Raw genomic sequence first — 20,845 nt, forward strand, 5'->3', positions numbered from 1 at the left:
AGATATATATATAAGAATTAAGCAAGTGGTGGGTTTGGATAGATTATCCAAAATAAAAATGTTGCAATGTAAGAAATAAACCAAAAAAAAATGTTGGCAGAAAATGTGATGAAAGTTGGTGGGCGTGAACATACAGTGAAACAAAAAAAAGTGCAATTGATTAAGGAGCAGGGGAAGCTGTTCTATTAAAAAAATTTCCAAGATAAGTTTTGGAAGATTTTAATTCCCAAAAATAAGTATTTTCGTGTCCGCCTAAGATCAAGTTTGTTGCCGATACTGCAAGTTTTATGATGTAAGTGCCATTCCCTAGTTATTGCATGTTCAAATTTACAGCTTATTTTGTATTTAAAAATTGATAATTTTGTATACTTATTCACTTAATTATTTTCTCAAACGGTTATTGTATTTTAGTAATCGTCAGAAAGTTGACAGGAAGTAGATTGTCGATATATTAACACCAATGGCCATCAATAATCCATACACATTCTGCTCAGCGATAGGCAGACTATCTTCCCAACCCAAGGTCGCAGGCCCTTGGCTGGTACTTGATAGTTTGTTCTTGAGCTGGGAACCAAGGTGGATCTCCCAATTCTGACTTTAACAGGACACACCTTCAGACTTAGTAATCTGGAGTTTTCACCTGGCATCAAACTGTGCCTTTCCCATCCTGAGATAGCATTACATGAACCACTTCGTACCAAGCATTAGGTAAGCTAAATTTTGGCTTGAATCAAAATAATAAAATCAGAAAGTCAAAGTGACCAAATCTGTCAACAGACTTCTAGGATAAACTAATTGACGTAGACTTGCCTATGCCACATCATTTGACCTGGCCCCAAAGCATACCTACCACAAGAACATCACCTGATCTGAACTCAGTCCATGCAAGATACAACTGAACCAAACTTCATCCATACACCTTTTTGCCATAGCTCAACATCGTGCCGCAAATGAGATGTCAATCATAATATACAACATAATTGTATCTAAGAACAATGGGTTGAGAGTCCTAGTCCATCCCAACGTCTAGGAAATTCACCATCCGATTTCTGAATCACTGTTGTGTTGGTTCTACAACAGGGGGTATACAATCTACCTTGTAAAACAAAGCCTGTTACAAAGTAGAGAAAGCAGCTGTTATCAATTCATTGTAGACATAGAAGCAACAACCAGTTTAGATGCAACAAGAGCAGCATGGTATCACTCAATAATTGCAGAATAAATCTACGAACAATAAATACAAGATGTGATTTCTTTGCGCTAGCTACAACCTTAAACAACAACATAGAACCCATAAAACCAGTGACAACTCAAAAGCAACAATTTGTTTTATGAAGAGGTCCAAAACATACCACTACTAAAACCCTTAGTAGCAACTTTCTTAAAATCCTCATCTACTTGCCTTTCTCAATGGCTTTCTCAAAACCCTCACCTGAGGATTACACTTCAACTTTTCAAGACATCATAAATCAAGGCTCTCCCTATCTCATTGCACTGATCAGTTTACCCCACCAATCCATGATCCTTTCTAGACAAAGAGTCCATAACTAGACACACCAATCAATGGCACATGCAATTAAAGATATATGCACTCATTAGCCACAAATTACTATTTCCATTTCCAAAGGATACAAAAAAATGTCGAGAGAGAAAGGAAAAGAAAGATCAAAAGGTAGAAGAGTGTGAAAGAAACACTTTACTATAAGAGGAAGAGAGAAAAAGTAAACATCAATCGTAAACATACTGCAAAACAGAGATTATTTTCTGAAAGGGAGGGACATTCATTAAGAAAAACTACTTAAAGTAAAGCACCTGTACCTTTCTAAAAAAGGTTGAATATGAGTTGTCCCATATTAGCTTGTAAGTCCCAGCCATACATGTGCAAAAGTTGCCCTGAAATTCATCAATTCATTTGAATACACAGCAGCATCAAATCATGACCACTTCTTGTTTATGTGAAATTGCACATGACATTTGCTACCAAGATTTAATCGGAAACATCCTCTTTCTTAGTTTTATCATTAACAAGGGTAGGCTGCATACATCCGACCCTCCCAAACCCCACTCTAGGCGAGAGCCACTTTAGCAACATCAAGAAGATTACAACAGCAACAAATTTCCATTACTCAAAGCCATTGAGTGGCTCCTGCCTAGGCTGCCTTCCCCTTGTAATTGAAAAGAGCATTGGTAAGAAAAAAAATAGTCAGCAGAATTACTTACTTGATCAGAGTCACAACGACGATAGGGCAAGATAAGCTGTAACATGAATATTAAATAACACTTGAGTCACAAATTAAAAAATGTTGTCTTGTTGATGCTTCATATGCATTATAGATAAAGAGTTTACAGAAAAAAATCCGCTTAATTGATAACTTACAACTTTTTCACCAGAAGAGCTGGTATATTCCACACTGAATCCAATATCCTGCATACAGCAATACGAGGCTCAAATCTCAATCATACCCATGAGAAGCAGTGTAACAAAGAAAAAATGATATAATAATCTCTATGTGATAAGCAGGAGAGAATAGAAGCCCCATATGAGGTTGTTTGCTATAAAGGGTCAACCCAAAATAGCCTTTTTATTCTTTTGTTTTTGTACAAAGTTAAGGTTGTATACATCCAACACAAACCCATACTAGGAGGAAGCCTAGGTAGGAGCCACTTAATGATATTGCAATAATGAAATAATGTTGATAAGAAGTGAGTTTTGTCATGCCACCTTGCTACCTCAATGGCTCAGAATTAGCATTGACCTATCTACATTAATTTTATGTTTTCTACACCTTCAAGCCATGCTAATTTAGCTCTTGCATGCCGAATCTTGAGAATGCCTTGTCTAGGTTTTCCAGTTGTATGAGAATTGTGTGCAGGAACAAAATGTTGCAAAGAAATTTAACAAAATCCCACAACAGTGAAGTGGGCATCAGAAAAAAAGTTTGCTGGAAGCCAAATCTGACGGGTGGACTAGGGTCAAGTAGATTAAAATCAGCCCAGTAAAGCTCATAGTGTAAAAGCAAGGCTGCATTGCATCACATCGGCCACATTGTAAAGGTTTTCAAAATAAACGAATCGATAAATTCCGCGTTGTAATGGTGTAAAAAAACCGCATAAAGCAGCTCAAAGTAATCAAATTTTCAGTTGATAACTGCACCTTTCATTTTTGAACAAGTTGGCTTCTTACTTCAAAGGAAAGAAGATAATGCACTTCACAAGTGTCTGAAATTCTGTTTTCAAGAATCAGAAAAGATAATGGTGCAAGAGACGCTCATAAAGCTGATAGCTTCATAGTTGACAAGGAGCATGGAGCAGTACTAAAACCTTTATAGGAATCATTGCTCAATCAATGCCTACATTTGCATGCAAAGACCCATGTAAATTGACGAGTTTCAGATGTCCAATACAGTTTACATTGGCACACTAAAAAATTTCCATTAGCTAATGTATACAATACTAGTTATAAAGAGAGAGAAAAATTTCCAGCCGTCATCTCCCATTCATATACTCAGACTCAGTTTTTTGAAGAGTTAGATCTATTGAAAAACTTCAACGAATTGAGTACTCTTAACAAAAAGGGAACCTTTAAGGTTCAGCCCCACATATTAAAGACCTTAATTTACTTGGACCGTGTTTGGTTGATGCTTAGTTTCATGGGGTTTTCATTTACCCTTTTCTCAACTCTCATTCTCACCAACAAAGGGTTCAGAAAAAAACTCCCAACTCCTCTCCTCCTTGATCATTTTTAAGTTTTGACCTCAGTTTTACTCACCATCCTAACTTTCCACCACCTACACCAACAGCCACTGAAAACTGTACCCAAACACCAGCACACTGTCCTAACCATGATCTCCAAAAGCCCAACAGTCAACTTCATGCACTACCTAACATATTACAACAACGCCAAAGCCTTAACCTTAAGTTCCCAGCAATATGAGGTCAGCTAATAATAATTATCTTGCATAACAATTACTGAAAACACACAAGTACATACTAAATAGAGAGGTACCAGGGCTTACCAATTTCATTTTGCTTTGCTCCAAAGAGAAATCCCAAGCAATATAGGAGTTTATTGAATCCACAGACAACACCACCTAAAATTGAAATTTGTGAGATTAGCACCACAAATATCACTGAAATCTAAAAAAAGTTTGGTTCATATAATTATATAAACAGTACATGAATAGAATAACTTGGAAATAATATTATTGTTTTGGTACACGACATTGATCATATACAATGAATGAATAGGTGACTTTGTCCAGCACAAATTTATGTAAAAGTGGATGCTTATTCCCAGTGTAATTCTTTATAACCCCCCCCCCCCCCCCCCCCCCAAAATCATTGATCATCCTAGTCATCAGTTATTGGTGCTGCTGAATAGAGAACAGATATGCGAAGACGAAATTCATGGGAAGAATGAAAGATTACGTATAAAATACAAGAGCTGCTATTAGGCCAACAAACCAGTAATTAACTGATAGTGGCATTTGAGCAACAAGTTTGATACCAATACCACCAGGCTAAATCCAAGACAAAATGTTTCAATTTTTCAGCGTGGGTTGCAAGCACTTTACCAATCTTACCAACTCAACTAAAAGGAGCAAGAGATCATTATTCAAATCCATAATCAATATACAGAGGTCTAATAGCCTCATGCTCTCAATTCAAGATCCCACCACATACTTGATTACTTGCTCTTACCCTTTCAAGATCAAACTATTTTGGATATAAACAATTGATAAAAACGAAATCAAAGAATCAACCATTTTGATTCTCTTGAAACCTAAAAGCAGCTCCTAGAACAAGAATAAACTATAAGGGGCTGAACAAGTGAAGATACCCACACTACATAAGCCTATCCCACCCCTCCACATAACATTGATTCCTCCCTTGGCTTTTCCAATATTTCATTTCCCAATTCTTCACTCTTGCATTCTCTCAAACCATCCCCATCACTACCAGCTTTGCCACTTCTTATCTTTCTCACTGAGTACACCTTCACTAGCTCCTCTTTTCTCTATATGCTAACAAAGCACCATCTCTTCCATCATCTTCCTCCACCACTACCATAATTTCCACTTCAATTATGTAACCACAGTCACGTGGTCACCAACACTGTTCTCATGGTGATAAAATTTGAATACACAATGGTTTAATTTGGCCAAAGATCCTTTGTGGCCGAACTCAACCATTATATGATCAACTTACATAAGTTCTTTGGTTTTTTTCCATCCCTGTGCTTCTCCTTGTAACATTCTTTTTATCCTCTTCCTCACTCTTCAAATTTGCGTGAAGTTGCATATGAGGTTTGTCATCAAGGGCCAATTAGAACCAACCTTTTTGTTTTTACAAGGGCAAGGTTGCGTACATCCAACCACCAGACCTTTTTGTTTCCACGAGGATAAGGTTGTGTACAAGGATAAGGGTCATTCATTATCTGTAAGATGAGCATGAAAATGGAGTAACTAGCAATGCAGCTTTTGGGGAGCATATTAAAATTAAATGTCCAGCTGATGAGTTCAAGAGATAGTATTATAAGGTAAAAAAAAATTAGTTCATTGATTTTCTGCTGCAATGGAGATTTTTACAACTTATAAAACTAAAAAATAGGTTTTTTACACAGCTTATAAAAACAAGTTGAAATGTGATAATAGGTTTTCTACATCTTAAAAAACTAAAAAATAAAAATTTTCCATATTTCAATTGAGTCGCCATTGTGGCTTTGGGTCAATGGGTCAACGGGTCAGGTCAATGGGTTGGGTTTGAACACCCCTGTAGCGACTGAATAACATTGGAATAATGGAATTTTGTCATTGCTACTAGTCAAAGTGGAGGTTCTTGGTTTGCGGTTGCATAAAAAGGGATACATTCAAAGCGGAATGGTGTTGGAAGTACAAGGCATGATTTTTATTCTATGGGGAAGGCCAAAGTGGTGGATTGCGTGATGGTAGCTATGTGGTGGGTTCAAGGTTGATGGATGGTTTTTACCTTTTTCTCGTCATTGAGTGGAAGTGGGACCAGTGTCACATGATTCGGTGGTTTTACCCCCGAATCACGATTTGGTTCGATTGATCCGAACCGGGGTTCTTTCGCCGACTGAATCGCCTTGAAGCACGAATCAAATCGGCGGCGGCAACGTTCTCATTTGCGAAGGTTGAAGCTTTCTCAAACTATGAAAATGGACACTAAGAAAAGAGCAAAGATATAGAAGAAATTAAAGAGAAGACGATAGAAGGACAGAAAAACAAAGATGCATCATGGGTTTTCAGCCGCCATCTCTAGGGTTTTCTTACATGAAGGACAGAAAACACAGAAGAAGATAGAAGGACAGAAGCTTTGAAGGCTGAGTTTCAACCGCCACTCTAGGGTTTTTTTTATTAAAAGGTTCGGTCTTGTCCCTTTATTTTACTCTGACCTTATAATAATGCAGATTTTTTTTTAAAATCCCTCCATTTGATCAGTGGGCTAGGCCCATTTAAAAGCAATCTAATCATCTAACTATTATTTTATCTTTTCTTTATTTTTCTTCTTTCTTTTTCCTTGCCTTAGTGGGTAAGGCCCATTTTAACTTTTCTTTTTCTATTATTTAATGTCGTTATTTTTTTCTCACAATCACATTATTTTTTTATTTTATTTATAAAATAATACAATTAATTTAAATTAATGTCAAGACTCCTTATATTTTTTACAATTAAACAATACCTGAAAATCGAACCAAACAACCTAAGCGAACGAACAAATATGCCGACTAGCGAATCGCGAATCCGTACAACGAATCAAACTGAATCGCGAATCGTGTGACATTGAGTGGGACAGTGGGGTTACTATGTGTTGGGGCATTGTTTGTGGAACAGTGCTGGTTTAAGTGTCAGCAGGGTTACTGTGAGCATGCTGCTGACTGAGATATCAAGGGCTTTTGTGGTGATAACTGATAATAGTTGTGTCATGGTGAGACCATGAGGGTGGTGGTGGCTCCTGGGACAGAGGGTTCTATAGAGATTGCATATAGTGCACATGAGTTTCCCTTAATTTTGATTCCACAAAGCACACATCATATGCCATAAGTATCACTCTTAACACTCTTCAATCTGAGTGTCAGTCTGCCAGATACCAAATGGGTAAACTATTCAGCTACAAAGTGAAGGCCAACCAAAAGGAATCCATAATCCATACCACATACAAAATGCCATCTTTAAATGTGAAGATATCTAAAAGGAGTTATTGCAACAAACCTCATGAGTTTTCCCGGCAGGAATGCTTATCTCTTTGTAATCATCATTTCTGCCAACCCCCAAAAAACTATTATTCAACACTTCAAATAAAATTTAAAGACATTACAAAAAAGCAACCCTAACTATTTTAATTAGGCTTATCTAACCCCTCCATAATAAGAAAACAGTGAATGTACTGACCTTGAATCAGCGGCACCAACTTCATCGGCAGAAATGAAGAAAGGCGAATTCGCAAAAACCTCACTAACAATGGAAGGCAAATTAATTAATTGAAGTACCAAGAATTCCAGAAAGAAAAATAACTAACTTAAGAATGGTGTGTTTACCCCATAAAGGTGATGAACCTCTCAAACTCATTAGTATAAACATTAACAGCCTGTTCCAAAATGGCTAATTCATCTGTTGTTCTGTATATCAAGAAAACAACTATCAACGGTTAAGCTCCTAAGTACGACAACGGTGCAACGGGAAGAATGGTCAAGCAAATTTCAGAGATGGGCATGGGCCATGGATTCATGACGCTACCCAAACTCTATTGGGGACCCCAAACTGATTTAAGAATCCGGGTCTAACAATGACTCCGAATGTGAGTCTAGGCGGTAAAGATAAAGTCTGGGTCCAGACTCCAGGTGTAAATTTTCAAACTTAAATTTATCCCTAGGCTCTAATCATAAGTAAATATCTTATTATTGATTTAATATTAAAACCCTACAAACTTCTATCATCATTTGTTACAATATCTAAGCCATAACTATTATTGTATTAATTTGTTTTTTTAGTAATGTTTACTTGTTGAGATATTCATATGTTAAATTAATATGATAATTTAGAACTGTTGATTTAGAATGTATAGTATTGTGTGATTAGATCATTTATCATATTCACATGCTCAATATTGGCTCTCTAAATAGACATTGTATAAAGTTAAGTATAAAAAATAAAAGATAAAAATTTACTACATATGTTAAGCAAAAAGTTTGGACACAATATTTGGACCTTAGACGATCCAAACGTGTCTGGTTAGGGTCCAACAGTTTTAGACCCTTGGTTCAAGTAAAAATTTAGGCAACGAATCAGGTCTTAAAAGATTTGACCCAGATAGCCAGAAGAAGCACTATTATTAAATTTTGCAGCAATATAATCGAAGACTCGTGTTATATTACATTAGCATTAGATAAGACTCATAATCTCTATTGGCAACAAATCTCACATTAAATTGTTTTGGTTCATGTAACCGAACTCATATTTTGGAATCAAGGATTTGGCATTGTTCTATGATCAAAGATTCATCAAACAAGTTACAAGACTCATACTGAACAATAGAAAAAAAGATCAAAGAATATCTCACAATTTTCTGCCATCAAAACGTGACCACATAAGTAATAAGAAAAGTCGTATAGCGAGCACCATCTTTGTAAGTCTGTACAATGGTGGTCCATACCGCTGTCTTTGCTCTTCCATGGGCCTGTATTGGTTAACATCAAACACAATATGAAATTACGGAAAGGATTATTCATGTTGATAGAACTGAAAAGGGAAGGAGGAGATGATGACTAGCAACTACCAAGTGTAGCTTTAAGCAGGTGATTACTTAACGGTCTGCCATTTAACTAATATCAGCACACCCAAGGTCAGTTCCAACTGACTGATACGGTCATATCCTATATTACTTAAAAAAGAGTAACAACTAATTGATAAACTAGGTCCAAGTCTGAGTACAATCTAATATGATTTCTGGAAATAGCTAACTTCCACTAATCATTACGAAAGCTCATAAATCGTTAACTACCAGCCAGGATTGATCCTGCTATAGCACTGTTAACATCAGGGACCACGGTAGCATTAACCATCGACAGCAAAAACTAGTAGAAAAAGATGCTCCAAAAGGACACATCATTCCCAACCCCAAAGATCTATGAATGAACATTAAAAAGGTGAACAATTTAAAATATTGAATATATCCACATACGAAACATTCACATAGAATAAAATAAGAAAGATGAAGTGAAACGAACAACAATTTCAATGAAGTACATACCCATCGTCATCATTTATCTGTCGAATAAAATCCAGCAGAACCTACATCCAGAGACATCAGAAAGAAATTATTACCCGAAGCATGGCATGTGTATAGATCACCAAACTCTTATAGGACTAGCAATCTCTCTAGGTGTGTCTTTTGAAGTTCCAATCTACAAGTACAACTTCTGAAGTTTTGCAACCACGTCCAAATTTGAGGTTACACTTTCCTCTTCATTAACTTTTTTTGTAACTATTTCCTCTTCATCAATTGAGAGAGGGGCTTTGGACCTTTTTTTAACCTAGAGTCTTACGCAGCACATAACCCCCTGCCCAAAAATAAAGGAAAATATGATTATATATGGAATACAGAGTTAAGGTCAACTTTGCCTCTAATCTTGAGTTGTTCTTCCAACGTGTCACATAGGGTCCTGAACAAAATTAATTGCAACTGGAGGTGGAAATATGAGTTTAGCTTGAACCTTTGATACGCCAAGACATTTTACCCAGCTAGTGTTTTTCAACCATCAAATTCATTTTCATGACTCCAAAATGCACTTTTGAGTTCCTCGTCAGATTCAAGCTATCGCTGAACATATCTTTCTTTATAAATTGCAATGAGATTTCAAAGGGAGGGGGAGTGATCAAGAGAGCAAGAAGGCAACTTAGAAAACATAGCATGTTATGACATTCAAAACCCTATTCCCTCAAGAATTAATTGAGTTCTATTGTGCATTTTATAAAAAAAAACCTGTGATCAGTCAGAAATTTTTTCCAAAATAGATTCCGGTTTATCAACAGCAGCAAACTAGTATATGAATTTTATTAGTATAATATCTCTAAGTAGTGTCTAGGTCAGATTTAACCAAAATATGCCTTGTCAATAGTCATCACAACAGAATTTACATTAGGAGGCAATCTCCACAAGGATGTATGAAATGCCATTATCTTGGAGCAATAACTAATAGTTTAGTTCTTGCAACGCATTTCGTAAGAAGAGTTTCGAGGGATCATTGGATCATAAAGGACATGGAAAGAAAGTAAACAATTTCCCATGTTTGGTACAAGAACCTAAGTGGCATTTCATTGGAAAGCAGAGGGATTGCGAGGAAAAGAATACTATCACTATGCTTGAATAACAATTTAGGAAGAAAAGGAAAGGAAGGGGAAGAGGGGGAAGGGAGACGATGGAAGGAAGGAGATGGGAGGGGAGGGGTAAGGTTGGTGTGCGTATTTTCCAAATCTTTTCTTATGTTGAAAGGATTAGTTTTGTTTAAAAGGTGATGAAGTTTTCCCCTCCATATCCCTCCCCTTCCTCCCCTTTTGGTATCCAAATAGAGGAAATGCAATCTCTTTAAGTGGGGCTTTTGAGTCTCTCACCATTAAGACATCAACACCACCAATTCCCTCGAAATCACCACTATCAACACCACCTCGACAACTACTCAACAACCTAGCTTCCACCAACTACCATAGAGCACTCTAAAGCCCACCCGACCTAAGGAAAGAGAAGGGAGACAACGTTATCCAAAAATAGCCCATGACTGGATTTATATGCTCAAATTCGAACATGAAAGCTCCAAATCATGCGCTTTCTAAGTCATTTAACCACCATAGTCACTTAAACCAAAACAAATCATGCGCTTTCTAGGTCATAATTATATATGTATGTGCCATGCGTTTTCTCCATAAGTCACCTAAGTACTTCCCTTAATACTTTGTCATACGTCTTCTCTACATTAAATAAAATCATCTTTTTTTTGTACCATGTGTACTTATTTGTTGTCAAATAAGATGAATAACTTCGTAAATTGTCTTTAGCATAAACCCAAATTGGTTCTTGCGCATCTTCGGAAATATCGTTCTATTACAGCAAAAATGTTGAAACCTTAATCCAAAAAGACTAGGCTCGATCATAAACCAATTGAGTTTCAGTGTTCGTCCACACGAATTCTTTTTCACCATTCATTTTGGTTTTCAACCATTCAACATGTAATTTAAATCTTTCATATCATCATCCATTATTGCCATCCAAGTAATCTTCAACTTTCTCGCCCTCTTTATAAATTCTTTAGTTCCAAAAATCCAACTTACTAACTTATTTACCAACATCTCGTCGTTGCACATATCTAAACCATCTTAAAAAAAACATTTCATCTTCTTTCCAATATTTGGGACTCGTAAACCTTTTTCTTATGTATTCATTTTGAATTATATCCCTCAAAATATATTTGTTCGTCGCTACTCCCTTCATCTTACAATGATTTTTTCTAAAAGCCCTAACATATTGACTAATATAAAACCGTTGATCTAATGGTAGACCCATAAAACTTGTCCTTTAGCTTTGGGACACACCTCAATCACATAATATCACGTAAAAGCGGTGTTATATTAGTCTCTCACATAATTCATGGTGTGACCCATAAGCATATAGTTTGAACATTCTTGGCATCCCTTTTATTTTTGTAGATAGGTACTATATAGTATATACTATAGTGCTTATCCTCTAATATTTGGCATCCTATTTGTTATAAATACCTTGTTAAAGAAACTAGTTGACCAATTTAATCTTATATATCCTAAACATTTTCACACCTCAATAGGAATACCATTAGCTTTCTCTTGTTTCATTTTCTTCAAATCTTCTTTCACCTCCAGTTTGCTTTTTCCACGTCCACTTTATAAACCCTTGGCTCCCGAAAATCATTAATTAAGACAAAAGAATTTAATTTCATATTAAATTCACACTTACGAAAGTGTTTCCAAGATTATTCGAAAAAACAAAACCATATTAACCAAAAACAAATAATGCAAAATTAGGGAACAAATGACAGGCATAAGTTGGTGGAAGGGTGAAACTAGAAGGAGAAAACAAAAAGATACCAACCCATACTTGAGGACCTCACACTAAAATTAGACAAGAACCCAAACTCTAGGCACCTTTTGACGTTATAATCTTGTAAAAAGAAAATCTAAATCCTCCAACCTTCAAGCAACTGCTTGCTATTGACATTTATTTCTGAATATATTATCTTCTATCCTAACAAAAAGACAATTGTTTACCCTATCCTGCAAACACAACAAGCAATAGCTCGCTTACCCCAACTCAAACCTCCGAAAATTGCTCCTGCACTTAAGGAAAAACAAATACTGAAAGAATGATACAAACCTGTGGTACACCAACTAGGTACTTCACAAGCGTTTTAAAGACACCTGTAGCAGATCCAAGTTGAGCCAATTGTCTCCTCCTAAAAGTGCAACTCTTTGTTTAAATACATGTATCATAATCCTGTTATGTTGGAAATGATAAGAATCGGGTCACAAAATCTAAGACAATCCACCTTTCCATTTGTTGCTTCCACAGCAAAGCATATCGATCACGAATACTGCCTCCAGCCTTTACCAAAAAATCAATTTCAGCTTGCTTATTCCTCTCTGAACGCTCCCTTTGTTGTCTAATCAAGGTACCGCGGAAGTCTTGAGGCATATAGGTCATAACTGAAAGATAATCACAAATGGGAAAAAAAAAGAACAAATGAAATCCCAAAGAAAATAAAATACTATAAAAAGAAAGTTCAATGATAAGTACAGGCTTCGTAACACAATAGTTAGGCTTTTTATATGATGATGACATTCCTTTTAAAGCAGCCATTTATCCTAGCTTTGGAGATATGTGTGAAGCCATTGGACAATATGGCTCAAGACTGAAACCACCTACCATGCAATATAAAATGTTATTATGAAGTTAGTGGAAGAAACGTGGGGACCATAAGCATTATTAAAATATTAAAAGGAGGATGAATAAGGTTAATTTTGTCCAAAATTTGTAATATACATAGAAAGATTCTTTGTGGGAACAACTAATGGAACAACCCAAAATGGCAAATGGGAACAACTTTGAGGAACGGAGAAAGTAGGAAAAATGCTTGAGTCCCAAAGACCCCATCTTTATTGGACTCCTTGTGCGGCACATTGCGTTGATCTCATGTTGGAGGATATTGGAGAATTCCCTAAGTAAAGAATGAACTTAAGAATTATATTTACATGAATGGTTATATATATAACCATATTCCACTAGTGAAATGAGAAAGTTCATGCATCAAAGAAATTCTCATAGGCTAGAATTGCAACTTCTTTCATCACCCTTTCACAATGGCAAAAGCAAAAGGGAAATTTGAGGAAGATGGTTGTTTCAAAAGAGTGAAAACAATCCAAGTAGCCAAAGGATGCTAGGTCTACATGCTTTTGATTGATTGTTTAAGTCAAATTGTGTGATTATAAATACTTGAATGAAATATGTGTGACTATTTTGATCGATTAAGTATCCTTTTGTTGTTTAATAATGTAAATGAACTATGAAGTCACAATCCCTGAGTTTTAACAGTGATTAAGCTTTATTCGAAAATTTGTTGTGCGTAATGTTAATGAAGTCACGATCCTTGCTACTCTGATTTCTGGGACGAAACTTCTTTTATATAATTTAATAAAACAATTTTGAATCAGTTTATCGATTATCTATTTTATGTATCTTAATGCTTTTCATTTATATAAATTATGTTTTTCAATTACCAAAATAATGATTTTAATTAAACTTATAATTGTGATATTAGAATTTGCAAGAATAACAAAGTCTCTTACATATTTTGGGCTTGTAAGTAAATATTTGACTTATATTAGATGGGTTAGGGTTTTGATGATTGGGAAAAAAAGGGGAGACTAAAGAAAAACCCAACTCTCATTTCCTCTTAGCCTCCCTTATCATCTCAACTCCTCTCCACATCTTCCTACTCATCGCATACCACACCACCATCATCATCACAGCGAGCCTCTACTGCTACATGCACACCACCCAGCCCTCTAGGCGCCTGCCTCCCTGATTACACGAGCACCCCCACATGTGCAACCACCAGCCACAACATCCTCCACCGCCAACTTCCTTTCTTGTTCATCCCCTATTGTGAGCTACTCTATTCATGTAAATTTCTTGGTTCGTTGTTATTTTCTTGTCAATTTTGTCAATCCTATTATTACTTTGAGATGTTTTTACTATGACCTTTTTATGGGTAAGAATTGGTGTGAACTGAACATAAGTTGGTTAAAGTTTGATTGGGAGTGAAAGTTTAGGATGTTAAATCGGAATATTTTGATGGTATTATGTTACTAGGACAGCTTTGTCATTGTTCGGTTGGAGTTATTTTAGGCCATTATTGTTGACATTGTGGTTGATGTTGTTATTAGTGGAGTTAACTTTGTTAAGCTTGATAATTGTGATTATTGTTTATTGATTGCTAGCTATTGTGCTATAGAAATTGTCATTGTTCTCGTAAGTATAGTTAGTGATGATATTGATATTGTTGAAGTAATTTCTGGTTATTGTTGTTGTGAGCTATTGGTGGAAGTGCTACTTGACATATTCCCATGTTGTTGTGGTCAACTTTGAATGAGGCCTTAGATTAGTTTATCATTATATTGTGCTTTTTATCTCTTCACCTCTTCGATTTTTAAGTAGAAATGTTGTCGAAATTTCAACTCACATCTTGAAAGTTAATTATTATTATTATTATTCTATTTACTCTATTTTAATGTAACACCCAAATTTCATTTCGTCTTTTGTGGTTTTGGTTTCGTATAAGTGGTATATTTATAAAGTCATGGATAGAGCTAAGGAGGGGGTTTCTATGAGTTCTCAAATGAAGGAGGAGCATTACAAGGAGGTCTTAGGGTACATAGATAATAGATGGAATTGTCAACTTTATCGTTCTCGCCCTTTGCAGGGGACTGGTATTTTCTAAACTCGGCCATCTATTATGATAACCCAGAGGCGACAGGTTGTAAAGAAGTAAAGGACGATTTGATTGCATGCATTTCAAGGTTGATTGAAGATGCAGATACTAAAGATTTCAATCGAGTTGCAAAAATAAAAAATGTGTTAGGTCTATTTGAAATACAAATGGCCATTAGACAAAGAAAACAAGTCCCCTAAGTATAAAAAACTAAAATAGTAGATAATCTTAATTGCATTTGTTTTAACTAACATGAAAATGACAATGCTTCGTATTTCAATAGTCGAGTTGTGGTCAATTTTTAGAGCTTCAACTCCTAATCTCCAAAAGTTTGTTATAAGGATTCTTAGTCTCACTTGTAGTACCCGTGGTTGTGAAAGGAATTGGGGTGTCTTTCAACATGTAAGCATTATTCTTCCTATATGATTTATTTCATATATTCGAAAAAAACTTACTTTATTTACACCTTACAATATTTTTTTTCGAACTTCATACAAAGAAGAGAGATTGATTGGGGTGTCTTTACGTCGGTTCATCAAAAATGATACCATGGATCCAATTATTCTACAAGATGTAGATGAAAGCAACAAGTGGTTGCTTAGAAGGATGGAAGATGATAATTTTGGTGATGAAGTAGAGTATGTCTTTGGTAATGATGATTTGACACGCGAGTAAGTTGCTAGAGCTTCTGGTGCAAATGATTCGAGTTATGTTACTAGAGCTTCAAGGATAAGAGATCATACTTCCTCTAGAGAAAAGATAAAGGAAAATGGATTGCTTATGAGGATGATATTCCTGATGTAATTTAAGTTGATAAGGAGGAGTTTGAAGAGGATATTAGAGATGATGAGAACTTTACTGGAGATGGTGAAGATGCCTATGAGGAAGATGATTGTGATTTATTTAAGTCTGTACAAAACATTGCAATGATCAAGAACCAATGTTTGCTTTCTTTACCTTTTCTATGTTTTAGTTTTATTTTTTTAATAACTCTAGACTATATTATCGACTTATACAGAGTTATCGTATAATTTTATGTGCTAAATTAGTGTATATCTTACTTATGTTACTTTCTCTATCCCTTTTATTTTGCATCTAGAGTAAAATAGGTGAAATTTAGTGAAAAGGAAAAATTAGGTTGGAGAATTACACAAAAATTAAGTAGAGGACAAAAATAAGTAGTGGAGATAGAGAGAGTATAATCTTGTGGATGAGATTAAAAGAAAGAGAGTGAGACCACTGCCAAAAAAGAAAAGAGTGCAAAATCAGTGGGACAAATTATAATGGAAAGTGGTGCAAAATAAGAGGGACTGAGGGAGTATAATAATATGGATTTCATGTTGCTTTAACTATTAAAAATGTTCTAAAATTGATTATGGAGCTTTTTAGTAAAATTGTGCGCCTCGAATATAAAATTCTCACGCCTTTGCTTGCGCCCTTACCTCGGAAAAAAGACCTTTTGTGCATTAGTACACCTCGCGCCTCTTAAAACTAAGCATAAGATATACAAATCCTTCCACATCAAAAATCCAAAGGCTCATTCGTAAAATATACTAACGTGAATCTAGAACATGGATAACTTGAAACATTTCAACAAAAAAACACAACACATAACAATGTAAACCCTTAATCCCAACAATATAAGGTTGGTCACATGAACCAAAACAAATTAGTAAGGGAAAATGTCGCTAATAAAGAATATTCGACCATATTTGATAATTATAATACCTAATACTAATGTACAGCTAATAAAATAATGTTCATCTACAAAAATTCACGTCCTTCATTCATTCCATATCAAAACAAAAATCAAATATTCATGGAACAAAAAGGATCCCAATCAGTTTCATGCACACCACAAATTCAACAAGCAATGTTAATAAAATGGCACATATATGTTGTGCGGAATTGATAAGTTATGTAGGATCACAATAGAACACGATGTTTGTGAAAGATAGTATGCTAAGGACAACAAAATCACCCTCGAGGTATCTAGATGCTACTAGAGTAGAAGTGAGCAACCACTACTTTGGAAACAACCCAAATACATGTTTTTTCATCCTAATGTGTTTTTTAAAGAAAAATTTGAGTAATGTCTCATATAAACACATTCAGTACTAGAAACAAAAGGCAGGAGAAAAAAAAAAAGAAGACATTAATCTTAATAAATACAAACAAGTTACACATGGTTTTACAAATATGCAGTTTCACGCATAGGAAAAAAAACAAATCCAACCTGTATTAAAAATCGAATCAGCATTTTTTGATTGAAAATACTCCAATGTCTTTAAGGTGTTCTCAAATTTAATCTTCATTTGCTCGAAGATGGGAGCAAGTTCCACATCTTCCAACCTAGAGTGTTGTTGAAGCTGTATGCACACAAAAGGCCAATTCACAACTTTAATGCCTTGACGCTAAAAAAGGCTTATCCCACAAATATAGACAAGTGCATCAAAGTTTAAAGTCCCACAAATATTTCAAAAACCTATAAGAAATAGCTAACCAAATAGCACATAACTTAGTCAATACCGTTATTGGCCAATGAGGTCTGTCAAGCAAAAAGATGATCTCTTCTATATGCTCACGATTCTTCCACATATTTTCATCAATTTTATGAGGAGGTTCTCGATCCACTTCTTCCATCACAAAACTTTCACCTAAAAAACCATCAAATTCAACGTACAATGGAAAATCATGTTAAGTAGAAAATGAAGTGAAAGTTTAACATCATTTAAGTTCAATGTTGATCACAACAGACTTGTTCAGTAGAAAAATAAAGGGATAGATTACGACCAAGAATAACAAGGAATGAAAAACAATGTAGTAGAAAAGCAATCAAAGTGGAGGGAAAATGATTTTGCAACTTCCCTTCAAATGTTCTTACTTGTAAAGAGTTTGATTGATTATTAATTCAAACTATATAGTGAATGCAACGGGTGGGGGCAGCATTCTACTTCTAAATTCTGCCCACATTGAAAGATTGATTAATTCAATTCAAAAGATCAAAAAGTACTAAAATCAATCTCATATCCTTCTCATCGGGAAATATATCTCATATCCACCACTACCACACTGTATACACACTCTTCTGGATTCTCATCAAAAAACGAGATGGCATATTGCAAAGAATAACATTATAAGCAATGTAAATATAGACTTTAGGTAACGTGACACTAGAAACACTATTTGCGATCTGTTCCACTGAATTGTTATCCGCATCAATTCAAAGACGTAAAAATTACTACTAGAAAAGTCAATGAAAATATTCAAACCTTCAGTAAGCGAGCTATACGTCTGCAAGTCAGTGATGATGGAGCGAATCTTGGCAGAGAGGTTAGTTACATCATCGGAGAGCGGAACAAAGGGATATTTGTCGTAGTAAGTAGACAAATAAGCCCTAGTTATGGGAACCAAACCCTCCGTGGAAGCCATGAAACGAAAAAAATACAAAAACAATACTTGAGAGTTGAGATCTCCAACTGCAAGGAGTAGATCAAACAATAAATTAACCATTATCCAGGGTTCAGAGTCTCTAGAGCATCAAAAAATATCACATTAGATTGAGTAAAAAGTAAAATATAACATGTATAATGGAATAAAGGGAGTATATCACAAATACTTCACCAGTTACTACTAGTATAAACTTGCAGGACAAAACAAGGAGGAGAAGACCATTGTCCGTTGGCTATTGTTCTTCCTTGTCTATAAAGCACGCCAATTGTTAAGAAACTATCCGTTTGAGATTATTATTGATAATAACACTATCTTTCACAATATGTCAATATCAAAAACAATCTTAAAGTGGCAAGATATAGATAATATTAATCATCAATCTTCAAATTGTCGTCCAAAAAGGGATCTTAATTTGTTGAGTCCACTAATGACCAACTCCACATATTACATTCTACAAGCTATAGCTAGTGCCTTTGGTTTATACTCCATTTACTTTTGCATCCTCACCCTGTTTTCTTCCAATTCACTACTAAAACCCAAAATCTCTATTATCATTTAAAAATAAAAAAAAATTAAGTCAGATTTCCCTCCTCTGTTCTCTCTCATCTCATCAGTTATGTTTTTGAGATTCAAAAACCAAAATATTAAAACCCAATTACCCAGCCAGAAATGATCGACCCACACCCAGCACTCATCGCCAGCATCTCTACCCACTCCTCACCGGCGTTTCTCACCAATCACCATCACTTTTGAAAAAACCCAAATGTTTTTTTACTCTATTATTCCCATAGTAAGTCTCCAAAAAAAACACTATTAAAATTAAGATAGCAAAAATATATACATGCATACGAAAAAGGATAAATGTAACATAATGAAAAATAAAAAGGAGTATAAATTTATTAGTTGATTAAAAAAAGAATACTTTAAATTAGGATTTGATCTCTAGACCTTATGATATAAATGTATTACTCAATCCATTAGGCTATAGTAACTTTTGTTATATTTTCACTCTTCATACTATACATCATAAATTAGTAATGGCTAAAAATACAAAAGATCACATTTTCGACAATCCCCTAAAGATAATATTAATCTTCAATCTTCAAATTGTCGTCCAAAAAGGGATCTTAATTTGTTGAGTCCACTAATGACCAACTCCACATATCACATTCTACAAGCTACAGCAGCAGCCTCACCCTGTTTTCTTCCAATTCACTACTAAAACCCAAAATCTCTGTTATCAGAAACTTCTCTTAATACCTTTAATTTATTTTTTTGAATGAAAAACAATTCAATCCCTTTAATTTGAATTGTACTCCTACTGGCTACTACTAGCTACTCGTATTTCTTTATTACCTTTTTTCTAGGCTCGCTAGCTAGCTACTTCCTTTGTGATTCTCTTCAATCCATATCACTACATTCTCCACTCCTTAATTAGTTGTAAACCTTTCCTTGCGCTAGATCTATACTATTTAATTAAGCACATTCGTAAACAATCCATTAATACTATTATGCATCATCCAAAATAATCATTCGAAATTCCCAAGACTAATAAGTATAAGTGATAAAAATTAACAATTGAAGAAATAAAATTGAATTTTGAAATAAAAAACCCTAACTTTTGGGATTTCATAATTCAAAATAATACCTGAAATTAAATTGAAGGTGGGGTGGTCTGGTAGTGTTTACGGTGGCCGGTGGTGGCCTTGACTTCACGGCAGCACTGCAGTGGCCAATAACACTCCTTGCGACGACCGACAAGGGGGTTCACTAGCGGAAGTTGGGCACGGGAACTCCAGTCTCCAAGTATACAACTAGATTGAGAGAGAAGACAGTGATGGTGATTGGTGAGAAACGCCGGCGAGGAGTGGCGAGCGATGCTGACGATGAGTGCCGGGTGCGGGTCGATCGTTTCTGGCTGGGTAATTGGGTTTTAAGATTTTGGTTTCTGAATCTCAAAAACATAACTGATGAGATGAGAGAGAAGAGAGGAGACAAATCTGACTTTAATTTTTTTATTTTAAAATTTAAATTAAATACATTAGGGGGCACGTCACACGTGTCATCTTAGACTCTAATCCGAAAAATTAAATTAAATACATTAGGGGCAGGTCACACGTGTCATTTTAGACTCTACTGGAAAATATACTACTGAAAGAAAACATTATTTGCTGCAGTTTTTTTAGCATAATATGCTGCGGTTTTGACCCCGAGCATTAGTGATAGCAGTAGATGGTCTATTTTAAATGCTGTGGTTTAAAACTGCAGCACAAAAGTGCACTATATGCTGCGGTTTTTGGGGAACCACGGCATATAGTGTATTTTTTATTTTAAAAAAAAGACTATATGTTGCGGTTC

At 35.3% G+C, this 20,845-nt stretch overlaps 1 protein-coding gene across 2 annotated transcripts; it reads right to left on the reverse strand.

Annotated features, from left to right (window-relative positions):
- Nucleotides 1-48: 48 nt before the first annotated feature.
- On the reverse strand, nt 49-20,489 carry LOC130818056 (uncharacterized). Of its 2 annotated transcripts, XM_057684082.1 has the most exons (16): nt 20,136-20,489; nt 18,307-18,513; nt 17,564-17,691; nt 17,271-17,403; nt 12,593-12,749; nt 12,421-12,499; nt 9,271-9,311; nt 8,581-8,697; nt 7,559-7,639; nt 7,413-7,475; nt 7,233-7,281; nt 4,017-4,091; nt 2,378-2,425; nt 2,221-2,256; nt 1,819-1,893; nt 49-1,111 (listed from the first exon to the last, which is right to left on the reverse strand). In XM_057684082.1, exons 2-16 carry the CDS (start codon nt 18,464-18,466, stop codon nt 1,055-1,057), a joined length of 1,299 nt encoding a protein of 432 aa, XP_057540065.1. In that variant the 5' UTR covers nt 18,467-18,513; nt 20,136-20,489; the 3' UTR covers nt 49-1,054. The 2 variants fall into 2 exon arrangements, with proteins under 2 accessions (XP_057540065.1, XP_057540066.1); XM_057684083.1 differs by lacking the exons at nt 18,307-18,513; nt 20,136-20,489 and having other exon boundaries at nt 17,553-17,691.
- Between the last annotated feature and the right edge of the window lie 356 nt (nt 20,490-20,845).

This window comes from Amaranthus tricolor, chromosome 7, assembly GCF_026212465.1.
Source record: "Amaranthus tricolor cultivar Red isolate AtriRed21 chromosome 7, ASM2621246v1, whole genome shotgun sequence".
NCBI lineage: Eukaryota > Viridiplantae > Streptophyta > Magnoliopsida > Caryophyllales > Amaranthaceae > Amaranthus > Amaranthus tricolor.

Coding starts and splice junctions, on each gene's coding strand:
- LOC130818056 (XM_057684082.1), bottom strand. CDS start 18,466: ATGGCTTCCACGGAGGGTTTGGTTCCCATAACTAGGGCTTATTTGTCT. Junction 8,698..9,270: donor CAGATAAATGATGACGATGG/GTATGTACTTCA, acceptor TAACCAATACAG/GCCCATGGAAGAGCAAAGAC. Junction 4,092..7,232: donor CTGCCGGGAAAACTCATGAG/GTTTGTTGCAAT, acceptor TTTCAATTTTAG/GTGGTGTTGTCTGTGGATTC.